A 14,883-nucleotide genomic window follows, 5' to 3' on the forward strand; every position below is an offset into this window, starting at 1 on the left:
GAGAGAGAATCTGGGTGAAGACATTTTGTTGATTCTAAGAAAGAATCTGGGTGAAGATATTTTGTTGATTCTAAGAGAGAATCTGGGTGAAGATATTTTGTTGATTCTAAGAGAGAATCTGGGTGAAGATATTTTGTTGATTCTAAGAAAGAATCTGGGTGAAGATATTTTGTTGATTCTGAGAAAGAATCTGGGTGAAGTTATTTTGTTGATTCTGAGAAAGAATCTGGGAGAAGATAGTTTTTATGATTCCGTATGGGGAATCTGGGTGAAGCTATTTTGTTGATTCCGTGTGAGGAATCTGGGTGAAGCTATTGTGTTGATTCCGTGTGGGGAATCTGGGTGAAGCGTTGGTTCCGTGTGAGGACCTGTATTAAATCAGTTGTTTTGACTCTAATATACGTCTATATTAAGTCAATGTTTTGATTCTGTGTAGGAATCTGGGTGAAGCGTTGGTTCTGTGTTAGGACCTGTAGTAAATTTGTTTTGATTCTATATTTGAGTCTATATATAGATCAATGTTGAATTCCGTGTAGGAATCGGTATTAATTGCCTGTTTTGAATCTGTTTTGGGATCTATATTGACCGCATATCGTTAATAAGGTTACTTGTAATACCACTTTATTCTACGTGAAAGTAACATTTACGGCAACAGTGTCGATAAACATATTGAAGTTTGTTTATTTGAATTTGAATTGGTTTGATTAATTGTCCTAGAGATGGATGTGGAAAGATTAATTAAACCTGGAGAAAAATTGGAGTTAAGGGGTGAAGATCTCCGTGCTTGGGTGACAGCCCAGTTACAAGAAGATGAAGAGAGAAAAGAGAAGGAGAGAGAACGTGCCAAAGAAGAGGAGGAGATAAGCAGAGCACGAGCTCAAAGGCAAGAAGCTCTGATGGAGAAAGAGCTTGAACTGCTTAGGTTAAAGTCGGAGTGTCAGGCTTCCTCCAACAACGACAGTATGACAAGTGACATTCGATCATTTACTCATGCTCCCACTGTTAAGAGTCCTCGACTTCCATGTTTTGACGAAAACAAGGAACATGAACCACCGAAATGCATGACACACGGCAAGGTGGAGTTGAAGTGTGGATGTGTGATGCCGATGTTGTCTGTTGAAGGAAGGGACAACCATGAGCCCAAATAATTGTCGAGATCGATGTGATCTTGAGGCATTTCGATGATCTAACTAAATGTTGTACCAAATTTAGTCTTAGGGGGAGATATGTAACGAAATGCTTCCGTGTAGGCGTCAGTTTACGACAGGATGTACGTCGTCGTAGTATTAGTTGTTGTTGTTATTGTAATCCCTCCGGAACAACCCTTCTTTTGTTGATACAGGTCTTATCAGATCATGCACCTATGGCCCGGAAGTTTGAATTAAACTACGTAGTGTGGGTGTTATTGTGAGAAAGGCATCAATCTTGTTTTCTCCGTAAACTTATAAGCAAAGTAGGATCCCTGCATTCTACGGGAGAGACTTTGTTATGGTATGGCTTGATTGATATCTCGTAACTATGGGGCTGACGAATTTATTTATCCTCGATATGAGGATGTCCGGTATCAGGATGGGTTGTTGTTGTCCATGATTATGGAATCTGGGGGAGTTTTAAGGAATTTCAGATGTTTACGGATATGACTAACATCCGGTTGTGTGGGTAGAATTTTGCTTCGTTTGCTTGATTTTTGCCTATAAATGCCAGAGTTTTGAGCAGTTTCTTCAGACCACTCAGCGGAGTCTTTTAGGCTCATTGTCTCAAAAGAGACCAGACAGCGGAGTCTTTTAGGCTCATAGTCTCTAAGCGATAACCACAGCGGAGTCTTTTAGGCTCATTTGTTTAACTCTTGTGTAGAGTTAGATTAAAGTCTTGTGTAGACTTTGTAGTGCTCAAAGTTCGAGCTGAAACACGTTTTGTGTTAACTCTTGTGTAGAGTGTGATTTAAGTCTTGTGTAGACTTTGCGGTGCTCAAAGTTTGAGCTGAATCAAGTTGTGTTATAACTCTTGTGTAGAGTTTGATTAAAGTCTTGTGTAGACTTAATTTGTGATTTCAATAATCTGTTCGGCTCTGGTGAGATTTTTGAATAATATGTTGCGATTACAATTATGATTGTGTTTTGATATCAATATCATAATATCACTTTAAATTTTGATTCTCAATTAATTAATCAGATAATGAAATTAATTGTGTAATATATTCTTGTTGTAAAGAAAATAAGCTTTTCTTGCTATAAAGCATTATTATTTCATATCTACAAAGTAAAGCAATATTAATCAACATTAATAAATTGATTTGTTAAAGTAAAATAATATTTACTCACAAATTAAGTGAGTTCGAATATAGATAGAGTTATATTCGTATGATTGTCATATTATAACAAAATCATTTTCTTTCTTTAAAGTGAATGAGCCGTTGGAGGCTGGGCTTTAACAAGCCAACTTTAGGCTATACGCTCATAGCTTGACACTAATAGAAATTGAACATTTGCCTGTTTTATAAGTTACCTGTGAAGAACCATTTGCTTATTTTAATATCAGAACATTGAGAAACAATTGATCTGTTTATGAATACTGTGAAACCAGAACAATTTCAAGAAGAGACAAATTAACATTATTAGAACAACCTTACAGTTTTGTTGAATATCAAGAACACTCTTTTGGCTTCCTTTCACACGTCTGGATTGTGATTAGTTAGCTAGTTAATTATTAGTTGCCTGTATGACTGTGATGGTTGCAACCTATCAGTGAGATTGTCTGATGTGGTAGCGGTTTGGTAAAGTATTGATAATTAATTGATTTAATTATATATTTTCATATCGCTTTCATATCATATTCATCATTACACATCTCCATCAATTTGTCATCCATCTATTTGATTTCATACTTATTACATCTATCATTTCATCTTCATATCTCATAATATCTTTGTTATATTGTAATAAAATATATCTTCATTTAGCTTCAAAACCTTTATCAACGTATTGTGTTTGGTTATTGATCGGTGTCGTAGCTTGAATATAGCACACATAAACAAGGTTGCAAACTGCGCTACATAAGCATACGGTTTACGTGCGCACTTTGTGACAGATGTGTGAACTATAGAACAATCAGTATTCTTTATCGACCACAACCCTCCCCCCCCCCCCCCCAACAGACACACACAAACACCTCTCTCTCTCTCTCTCTTAATAATGTTAACCCGAATTAGCTATGGTGACTTAACTCGAAAACCCCTATCCCTTTCGTAGATATAATAAGCTCAGGTAGAAGAAAAGTTTAAGAGTTTACTGAATGATTTGGCACTTTTTCAAAAACAGCGGTACTGGTATGCAATATTTACCTGTAGCAGCTGGAAGCTTGCCGATGACGTACCTAAACACATACCAAGTAAATTTGCAGGGGGCTACGTACGTTGGTAAAAGTACAAGGCGAACTGAGAAGATGGAAAAGTAGTTATTCATTTTAAGACACCAACTGTCTCAACTGAAAAGTACGAAAAATTATACAGCGGAACTTGAATCGGAAAGAGACTTATACTACATAATTCCTTACAACATGTGTACATAGTTCTCTCTGGAATCTTCTTTTGGACAGGGGACACGTTGCCCACATAAACGAACCTGCTAGTTGTTAGAATTTGAATGAATGCGTTGTTAGAATTCGAATGAAGGTGCTAGTTGCAAACAAATTCAGATTGGAAATAGTATATTATCTTCAGATGAGCTTTCATTTTCAAAAAGCATAGATATTCAAGTACAGGCATCAAAATAAAATTAAAGTTTGAAACACGAGACACACAAGACAATCAACTGTGCAACAAGGAAGTATACATGACAAAGCACTGGTTTGCATCGGAATGAACGGCAATGGATTGTTGATTCATTCATCTATAAATCGATCAAATCCACTCATCATCACAATGACACAAAGTGCCGCATGACAAGCTTTAAAATGGATGAGAGCAGGCAGCGGAACATTTAGGTCGAATCTAATGCTCGCGACCTAAGGCACGGAAGTTTAATTAGCAAGCAAATGCAGTAATATAACGATACGAATGACAATTACTGCCCTCATTTCTGTAACCCATATAGGATACTTGGAGTAAATTCATTTGAAATGTATTTATCCATAATATGAAATTACCTTTATTTTCAATGTTGGTAAAGGCACATAATGAATGGCCATTATGAACCATACCCATTTCCCTCGTGTGAAAGTAACGTTAAAAGAACTGGCAGAAAAATTTGAAAAAAAAAAATATTATCCCTAAAATCAACCTTGTTGGCGAGCAATTTAAATGTAATTTAAAGTTATGTTCAATTATCAAACCACCAAAATGTGCTTGTTTTGATTCTTAAATTGTTCCAGAGTATTTCTTAGATTACGCAATTGCCTAGAGCTAGCAAATTTACCGAAATCAAACTAATGAAGCGTGGAACTGATGGCAAAAGAGTTAAGTTGGTGGCACGAGTAGAAAGACCCATGAAGTAATCACTGTAAACAAATGATCTAATCAAGCGTACGTCGAGATTATCTGGAGGAGGGAAAAAATTGTTGCGTCCACACTGTTTTCAAGACGAGAAACTCAATTGGCATTGAGCTGATACATTATGCAACAATGTAACAATATAGACGTATCCAAAGGCAAAAATATATAGCATGAACCATTCACGGCCTTATGAAGGTTTGATGTGTCCAACTCTCGTGAACGCGATAAGAGAGGTCTGCCTTCACCACTACCGATGACTAATAATAATATAGTAACTAGTCTCTTATCGGCGAAAATTCAGTGACATAAGATATGGGACCTCCGTGTTGAAACCATTTACGAGAATGCATACACATTAGATTAACTCGGTCAACATGTCAGCGTCCAAGTTAGGTCAAAGTCCAACAAAAACGGAACTCGTGGCTTAATTTCGCTTTTTCCATTCATACCAGAACTATTTTCTTTTTCCACGATAAAATACACTCAGTACATGTTTTGCTAAATGACGCAAGTCCCGATCGGTAACGCCCACCGTGTCCCACAACATCGATAAGTTTAACATGAGAGCGATTATATATCTATCATCTGAAAGAAAACCGAATAATCAATAAAGAGTCGACAAACCGCAAGTACAGTCGTACTAAAACGGCTAATTCGAGGAAGGTGAAAGGTGAACAAGTCCTACACATCCATTAGATATTTAGAATAGGTTTATCGATTGGGCTGTGTCATTTTAGCTACATTACGAACGGATTAACCCCCCTCCCCCCTCCAAAAAAAAAAAACCAATAAAAAAAAAACAAACAAACAAACCACACACACAAAAAAAAACAGCTATGAGAGAGAGAGACGGCCTTGGCATATAAGGCATTGCATCTATGCTGGCAACTCATCCTTCTAGATAAATAATTTACAAAATAATAACATCATCGTCGGCACTGCCCAGTTGAATCTATGTATCAAAACGGCACAAGGAGAGGTTCAAATGATTTAACTATTAAAGCAGAATGCTTTCGCTGGTCGGTTGTGGACAGTTATCGGTAGATCAAACAAAACAAATACAATATGTAACAATGGTCAACATGCATGAGAAAATAAAACGTTACTTATTTATGAACACACACAAGGTATGAATTGGAACACTTCTCGAAACAGCACAATGAAAGAAATGGCCTTACCTTGAATTGTTCTCTTGAAAAATGCTTTGCAAGCCTCACAGGAAGAAACTCCATAATGATATCCAGAAGCTACATCCCCGCACACAAGGCAAAGTCTTTTAGCACCGTCGCTTCCCTCGCCACTTTCTGAACTGAAGGAGCTGGAGCAAAAGTCAATTTTGATATTGTCTAAACTACATGGGGATATATTGCCACTGTCAGCACTGTCACCCTGGTAAGAAGGATCTGAATTGTAGTCGTCATGAGACTGATCACAAGCGAACACGTCGCGTGGGAAACTGTCGTCAAGGTTGGGTTGGTTACATCGTCCTAACCCCAAAGGACTGTTTGGCTCGCATTTGATGACATTGTCAAGATCCATGCCAGCCCACAAGGTACCGAGGCGGTAGGCTAAACTGCTATCGTCCGTTTCCTGGGGGAAAAAAGAAAGAAAACATTTAGAGATATATGCCGACTACATCCACCGCCATATTTCTAAACACTACCATCTTCTCTCCTCGCATCCACCTCGTCCTGTACACAACAACAAATAACAACAAATATAATCGACAACACAACAATTTTTTACTGGCACGACCATCCCCATCAAATCCAAACTTGTCTAAACAGACGTGTGGACTGTCGTTTACCGTACATGATATTAGCAACAGCAACTGCAGTAGTAGTAGTAGTAGCATTAGTAGTAGTAGTAGTAGTAGTAGTAGTAGTAGTAGTAGTAGTAGTAGTAGTAGCATTAGTAGTAGTAGTAGTAGTAGTAGTAGCATTAGTAGTAGCATTAGTAGTAGCATTAGTAGTAGTAGCATTAGTAGTAGTAGTAGTAGTAGTAGAAGTAGCATTAGTAGTAGTAGAAGTAGTAGTAGTAGTAGTAGTAGTAGTAGTAGTAGTAGTAGTAGTAGTAGTAGTAGTAGTAGTAGTAATAGTAGTAGAAGTTTTAGGGGCGGCGGTAAAGTAAGCACCGATATCTCCTCGTTTGAAATATGCCTCCCCTTTGTAACACGATCCCATAACTAATAACACCCATCTCTGCAACACCATTCGATGGTGAATAATTCCTTTTATAACCTTATTACCCAGAAGCCAGATAAGACAAGATCGGTTTAAAAGTAAACACCAGCTGTGCCTAATTCGATGAGTAATTAGACATATAAGAAAATCCAAGGAAGCACTAATTTAGGAGAACTTAAAGAATCTTCGCCAATGGGAAGAGGCAGACAGGCAAAAGTTGGGGTGTGTGTATTGTGCGTAAACTAAACAGGATAGTGTTCTCCAAATAGCCAGTGGTAAACATTGCATGAAGAATAAATGACATAAGAATCTAACAGTGCATGCGCACTATAATACATAACTATGGATCGGAGTCGCGGCTAACTTAAAATCAAAGCCATCCATATTCCCAGGGGTAGGCCGTGGGCCGGTGAATTAACTCGTCAAGCAGATTTACTCCCACTTACGTGAAAATAAATCACCATCAGGCTCTGTCCAGATGGATAATAATAATAACCAAGGAGCAGCAGTGGTCGGAACTGATCGCTTGTTGCTAGGCGGTTAGTGCACGAATACCCCCCCCCCCCCCCCCAACTTCGTCGAACCAATCAACATAATCTAATAAGACCGTATTCGTGTGCTAAAGTATCATAGTCATCTCTCTCTCTCTCTCTCTCTCTCTCTCTCACACACACACACACAATGTATTCTGTAAACCGCACAACGTATTACACAATACAAATTACAAAAAGGTATGACGATAAACAGTCACTTTGTGCCATTATTATATTATATTCACTGTTGGCAATCATCCAAACCACGGGTCATTGATACGATACTACAATCAACGACCAGAGCGTGTAAAAAGTTAGTAAGACTAACTACTTTTAACACGTCGATCTACCTTCAATATTCTATTCGATACCAACCCGACACAACAAAGATTGAGGGGAAACGAAAATCTAGTCAACTCCGAATTCGTTGGCATAAGGATAATAAAACAAAACAAAACCCAAAACACATGGGATAAACACGAGGATCAGAGTGAGTGAGAGTGTGTGTGTGTGTGTGGGGGGGGGGGGGGGGGGGGGGGGGAAAGAGAGAGAGAAGAGGCAGGAGGAGAAGAACGAAAGAGGGTCAAGAGGGGGGGGGGGGGGGAATCAACGAACCATTACCCCCATTTGAAGAGATGAAGAAGGAAAGCAGAACCTAGCAATTCAATATACACCACCACCATTGATTCCATCTCGGTTTGGTCTATTATTATGAAAATGAATATAATCACACCATTATAATCATTATTATAATAATAAAGATAGTAAAGTGTGAAAGAGTCTGAGTAAGAGCGTGTGTATGTGTGTGTGTGTGTTTGAGAGAGAGAGAGAGAGAAAGAGAGAGAGAGAGATAGAAAGAGAGAGAGAAATAAAAAGATAAAGAGAGATGAATCAATAAAGTGCCAGCAATATCTTTTGTTTAAAAATCAATGTTCATACACGACAAAGCGAGTAGTGAAAATCGCCACTTGCACGCATTTAATGTGTTACAATTTAATAAATGGGGCCGAGAACGTACATTGGTGAATTATTCACAAGCCTTTTATCCATAAAATAAAAAAAAAAATAACAATTACACACCACGTGGAGGCTCGACATAATTTGGAGAGCCCATGCGGTAAATCCGAACAATCATTCCTTCCCCATTATCCTCCATTTTTAATTCACTCCCGTCATACAAATAAATAAAAAGTGAACAAGGGATAGTCCCGTATCCTTACATTATTAAATAGAATATCTACTTTCCAACAGCTCAGTTGGTATAGCACTCGCTTAACACGTAAAGGGACCTAGATCATTCCCGGATGAAGTCGAGATTATTTTCACCCCCCCCCCCCCCCCCCCACCATCCATCGTTGGGTAGCTGGGTCTGATAGGTCCAAAAGGTTGCAAGCACTGGTTATTGTCCATTCCACTCTACTGAAACCAGGATGGTGGTTCTGAATGGACTATTTTAAAACTTTTACTATATTTTCAATCAACTTTTCTGTGTAACGAATTATAACTGAGTTGTGACATCGAATAAAAAATTCCAATGCTTATCTCGGTTATGACGTAAAGAATATAACTGCTGAATGAACAAACAAAAGTTTATAAAGTGAATGCGTGTGATGTACAACAGCTTGCTATTATCGACAGGGATTTATAACATTATAAGGAGCGGTTCTGGCCCAGTTAACACCATGAAATTCGCCGTGTCGATGTTGGCTTCCTACAATAATAATATACTTAAAAAAGGTGGTAGCTGGGTTTCTCCCCTCAACTTATGAAACAAATCCTTTCAATCACGCGCTTTACTTTTCTAACACAACGTTCAACGTGTACACGTGGCTTTCGTCTTACTTTCCTTGGGTGTTGAATACTAAAACGGAAATGCCTTTGCTCACCGTGTAAAATGCACAAGAACATTTTAGCCTATAAAATCCAGCTTCCAAAAATGTTATCACCCCCCCCCCCCTTCCCAAATATGGGTATTTAAAAAAAATTAATAATCTGTATATTGAGGTCCTAAAGCAATAATTAAAAAAAAAAAAACAAAAAAAAAAAAAACAAACAAACAAAAAAACCCATACATATTGGCAATGATAATAGGATAGATCTATACTTGCGAGACACGAGACCAAATTGCTTGACTGATTTTACATCACACACCCTCTTTCCCCACAATGACTTGAAACTAAAAAGATTTTGAACGCTTAGCGTCATTTTGTTATAATAATCAAGTCACACGGTCTAATACCAGCAACCATTTGACGACTATTCTACCAATATGCAAAGTTTTGACGAGTTGGCAGTTTTAACCAAGACCACAAATCGACATTAAAACGATGATTAAAACAATTTCCGAAAAATTTTTTTTACATGCGAAGAAATGCAGGCAGTCTTTATAAGATGAATGCAATATTATTGGAAGGAATCCGTTATCCAATGTCAAAACCAAAAGTAGCAATAGAATAAAAATAACACACCTGAATCGAAAAGGGTGAAATCAAAAGTTATTAAAAGCCCCCCCCCCCCCCCTCTCCCCTATTGATGTACTTTTATTTGGTAACCATGCTCTTTATTAATACACAAGACTGACAGGAACTGGACTGGAAGGTTGAATATAAAGCAAGCTAGTGATAAGTCCGTTGGTTAAAATACAGTCAGTACTCGCATGAGTGAACCAACAAAAATATTTTGTACCCCCCCCCCCCCCAACTGTCGAAACTCATATCTAATGACGGTTATTCCAATCTGAAACGCACACTTTAATAATAACAGTAATGGTTAACAAAAAGCATGATAAAACGTAAATAAGTATTGACAACTCACCATTTATCACAAATAGAAGAATCCTAACTATATGAACACAAAATAACACACAGTAAATAAAAATAAGATGATGATAACAATAATATTATTGATTAAGGTATGTCCCCCCCACTAAAAGTAAAAAGCACAAGCTATAGTATATCACAGGTAGCGATAAATATTTGCAAGGCAAGGCATCCGGAAGAAGAAGGAGAGTCAACGAGGCACGATGCAACTCGCCTCACTACCGAGTCGCGAAATGATAGTAGATGTGGCAAGCACATCTGACACGCGACGCAGTGGAGTTCAGACTGGTGATCGACTTTCAAGCTGAAGCTCTCACAGTTCACTAACCATTTACTATCCATTTATAACGCATCCTAATTGTTAAGTCCCTTATCACCACAGATTGGAGTTGACCAACCAAAAATTTAAATTGAACATGTCTTCCTGGTGCGTGTGTGTGTGTATTTATTATTTGAAAAAAAAATACGAATGATGATGACAATGATAATAATGAAATGAAGATGACCATAACAATAATAATGACTATGTAATGTGATTAAAAAGAAAAGTCACAGCTAAATTAAGGTGTCAAAATAAATAAATCATTAATGAAAGCTTTTTGTCCCATGCCATAAGGATGAAAATCGACCATAATATTATGCGGCATACCATCAACATATCTCTATTTATATATGACATGCTGATGTAACATTAGAATAAATAAGACAGATCATTAACAAAAAATTCCAAAATTCTATTTTTAGAGGATTGCAAATAAGGATACGAAAATGACAATAATCAATAAGTTTATTCCCATCTAAGTTATGTAAACCCACTGGAAAATTAATTTTGAAATCTTAAAACAAAGGAAACCATATAAACAACCTTAACATATTTACAAAAAAAAACCAAGCATCCCGACGTACAACCCCAAAACAATATTCTACAGATAAATTGAATTGAGGAGGGCACCAAAACTGATTTGTTTACAATGAGATATAATCGAGGAGTAGTAACAAATATATAGCAACTATTCAAGCTTAAATCTAGTGTTCAAATGAAAGCTTTACCAGCAGCTAGCGTTTTAACTTTCCGTCATTACAAATCATCTAAAATTGGCTTAAATAAAACAGTGAATTTTATCCCTCAGCCAGTCAGGATTGGATACATCTGCCAAGATAAAAGATTTGGAAAGCGAAAAAATAATTTCACAAAGGCTGTATGAAAATGCACAGGCATTCGTTGAGAAACCTTCAGTTTGAAAAAACTTTAATTTTACCTTAGTCACTAAAAGTTATCTATCGAGGATATTTAACAACTGTTGTGATATGCGCAACGCTTTGAAACATTCCCACTCATTATCATTGTGAGCACAGTGTATAAAAAGAACAAACTTGTTTTATGAAAGCTACAAAAACCACAAAAACTGCACAATTTACACAACTTGAAAAAAATAAAAGAAAACAAGAACTGAAAAACCTTAGAGAAGAAATAAAGCGGAAATGACTCGGAGAGAGAGAGAGAGAGAGAGAGAGAGAGAGAGAGAGAGAGAGAGAGAGAGAGAGAGAGAGAGAGAACGACAGCAACATTAGAAGTAGTAGTAAGTAGGGGAAGGAATCAATTCTACCACTGTCCTATAACAGGCTTTCACTTTAACATTTTGAGACACACAACATTGTCAAAGTAGGAAAGCAGCACAATTTTACTGAGAAATTGATGCTTCCTGCTTAACGTTCAAGTGACCTATTGTAGCTACGACTGTCAAGCTATTGACATGAATACCTTTATCAAAAAATTTAATCTTACAGTGTGTTCCCAGGTTATTCATCAACATATACCTTTGAAAACGAAGTCAATCATTCCATTTTTGACTTGGTTAGTAAAAAAATATTTTATGTTTGCTTTTGTTTTCCCATGTTATCATCCGATAACCGTGAACCAAAGCTCCTGTGAATTTATAATTAAGAGACAGACAAGAAGCAATAATGTATAATAAACAGTTTAATCTTTAAAATAGAAATTAAGTCCTGGCCCTTCCTAGAGGAAAAATTTTAAAGCTGTTTTAACCAGCAACCATGTTCCCATGTTGAAATTTTTGTCGGCTCTTTTGCTTCAGGGGTAATGTTTAAGGAGTTTAAAAAATATATATTTCATTGGGAATAATGTGGAGACTGATGTTTACATATTTGCTAGACTAATAACCGAACAGAATTATGGGCACAATACAACATTAATGTAATGGACAATATTTTATGTTGGTTTGAATGTATTTCCATCACAGTGAGTCCCCAAGAATGTGATATATAAGAGCTGGCCTGCAAATGGGTATGCATCAATGGGGAGTGGACCACCAATCCCCACTCATATTTTCACTACATTGACAGGTTTAAAAAACCATGACACTTAAGCTCTTCCGAAATTATAAAATAATTGATTTAATAGCAGGAAATATGTTTTTACTTGAAATTCCAATTTCCCCCTCCATGCAAACTAATGTGTGGTTTCTATTGCCACAAAATCAAGAGATGTTAAGCACGGTCTGTGACTGGATGGGTGACAGTGATAATGGACATTTCTGGTCCTAATACGTGTCCATGGGTAAGATATTTTACTTACATTTCCCCATCCATCTCAGGTGTGAATGAGTATTTTAGTACAAAAGGCAACTGGTACTGTATGAAAAGGAAATATGGTTCCATTAGAACTGCTGGAGACATGTTAAGAACAGTGAGCATGGTAAATCAGTGAAATGTACTATTTAGACGTTCATATTTATCTATTTGATTTGTCGTATCATGAAATATGATCGCAAGCTACATAATCATAATATATGAGCTACCCTTTATCGTTTCCCATCATTTTATTCGAAACTGACTGCTGAACTTTTTTTTTATTCAACCCTGATGATCCCCCAGTCAGAAATATCAAACTCAAACTTAGCGTTTCAAATTTAAGCTAACAATTACAACACTGTAACCGGATTAGGGAGGCCTTCCGAAAGCTCCTACATACCCAGTATTCTTTTTAAAAAAAATAATGTTCTAGTAGAGGGTTTGGGAGGGGGGAAAACTTCTTTAAAAAAAAAAAGTCTCCCCCCTCCCAAACCCCCTACTAAGATAAAATAAGATATACTTTATTCATCCAAAAACATGGAAATTCGTTTACAGACGTGGCATGCATGAAAATGTATAAAGACAAAGTTGAGAATCTATGGCGACAATGTATAAATATATAATATATGCAAATGCACAAAAATGTAAAAATATACAACCAAGAACCAATAGCAACACATTTATATATATTAATTTTATAAATTGAGATAGGCCATACCTCTGGCCTTTAGTCCGAACTTGTGTATGTATATTTAAAAGATAGTATTTAATTTAAATCACAGTTGCGCGTTAAAAAAATGTTACTTGAATATTATATTTAAAAAAAGAATACTGGGGATGTAGGAGATTTCGGAAGGCCTCCCCCAGATTATTGATGAAACTGGTGATTGAAGGTTTGTAATGGTGTGAGTTCAATATGATTGTGAGTAAATAGACTGGCAAAGTGTGGCAATTGCATGGACAAGCATGACGAATATGACGACACATGTGTGAGTCGTGAGTGTGAGTAAGTCGCATTGTCTACTTGACTTGGTCTTGGTGGTATCCTCGGATAAACTGAGCCCCTTTGTAACATGGTCAAAATAAAACCTTTAAAATAACTTTCTTCAATTTTTTATCTGAAATATCGAACCACAACAACAAAAGCACAACACAACTATAAATGTGTCGACAGGACCGTCAGCTCTCGACTTTTTCCACTCCCACTCCAACCCAACACTGCTATCCAGTTCTCATGCGGTGTTGTGTAAGTGGAGGCACTTGCAAGAAGTAGCTCTCGCGAGTTGAAAACAGGCGAGGATTTCTGTTTCCGTTTTTGAGGGGAAAAAATTTAGGAGTGATTTTAAAATGTTCATTCTTCTTTCTCAGTGGAATGAAGTGGCATGTATTATATATCATTGGAAAGGGCATAAAATTCTACATACAATGATGCTAATATTATTATCTTTTTATATCATGATTTTGAGAAATCTTTGCGTAAAGAGAGTATATGTGTTTAAACGCTTATAACTTTTAAACCAGAGATGGTCCTTCTTAATAAAAACAAGTCCTTCTGAGATACATATTAAAGTAGCTTCTCTAAAAATTTCAGAGCAAAATATGTTTGCACTCAAAAGTTAAAGCTCCCCAAAAAACAGTAATTGGCCTCGATTGTTTACAGAAGCTGCCATTTTCTTATACTGATTCACTTCCTGTCGTCTGCTGCGTTTGAGAGATAACTTCGTCAATCCACATCAAAACTTTACATCTTTATATCTTACAATATGTTCCATTTATGGAAGTTATTTTTGTTTTAAATTATTTAATTAATTGGCGTTTTCATGTCCATGCATTCATTTCATAATTTACAATTCTCTTCCTTTTTTTTCCGATTGATTTTTCACTGTTGATTTGACGTTTTTCATCCTTTGACGGACGTCTGTCCAATTTAGGGAACGGGGAGCGGAAGTTTTTAAAATCACCTATTTTCGATCATTTTAAACACAAATACACCACCTCAAACATTTATCAGTCCATATCTCTGCTTTTATGAGGTCAATTTTCATTTTGAAAAGTTCAAAGTGAATAACTAAATGACGCCGATTCAGTGGTGTATTTGGTCTATCTACATGTGAATAAATATTTAATTGTCGACTTTTCCAAAATTCCAATAGGTCATTCATTTGCATGTCGTGATCTATTTTTCCTTGATTTCAGCTGTTTCAGCTCTAAAGTATACCTTTCTCTCTCAATAAATAATTATTTTCTGTTTGCAATGTATTACAGAG

The 14,883-nt window shown here is 36.7% G+C and overlaps 1 protein-coding gene across 6 annotated transcripts in view; it reads right to left on the minus strand.

The window, feature by feature from the left end:
* LOC144962416 (estrogen-related receptor gamma-like) overlaps positions 1-14,883 on the minus strand; it is an 86,934-nt gene that overhangs the window by 33,437 nt on the left and 38,614 nt on the right. For 5 of the 6 annotated variants that reach the window (XM_078895346.1, XM_078895347.1, XM_078895344.1 and 2 more), the window contains one exon: positions 5,668-6,079. In XM_078895346.1, coding sequence (XP_078751472.1) covers positions 5,668-6,079 — 412 coding nt within the window. Of the gene's footprint in view, positions 1-5,667; positions 6,080-10,019; positions 10,335-14,883 lie in introns of those variants that run through there. The other variant, XM_078895348.1, reaches the window with a different exon arrangement.

The sequence above is a fragment of the Berghia stephanieae genome, chromosome 1 (genome assembly GCF_034508935.2).
Source record: "Berghia stephanieae isolate SIO BIC M18660-M18661 chromosome 1, UCSD_Bste_1.3, whole genome shotgun sequence".
Taxonomy (NCBI): domain Eukaryota; kingdom Metazoa; phylum Mollusca; class Gastropoda; order Nudibranchia; family Aeolidiidae; genus Berghia; species Berghia stephanieae.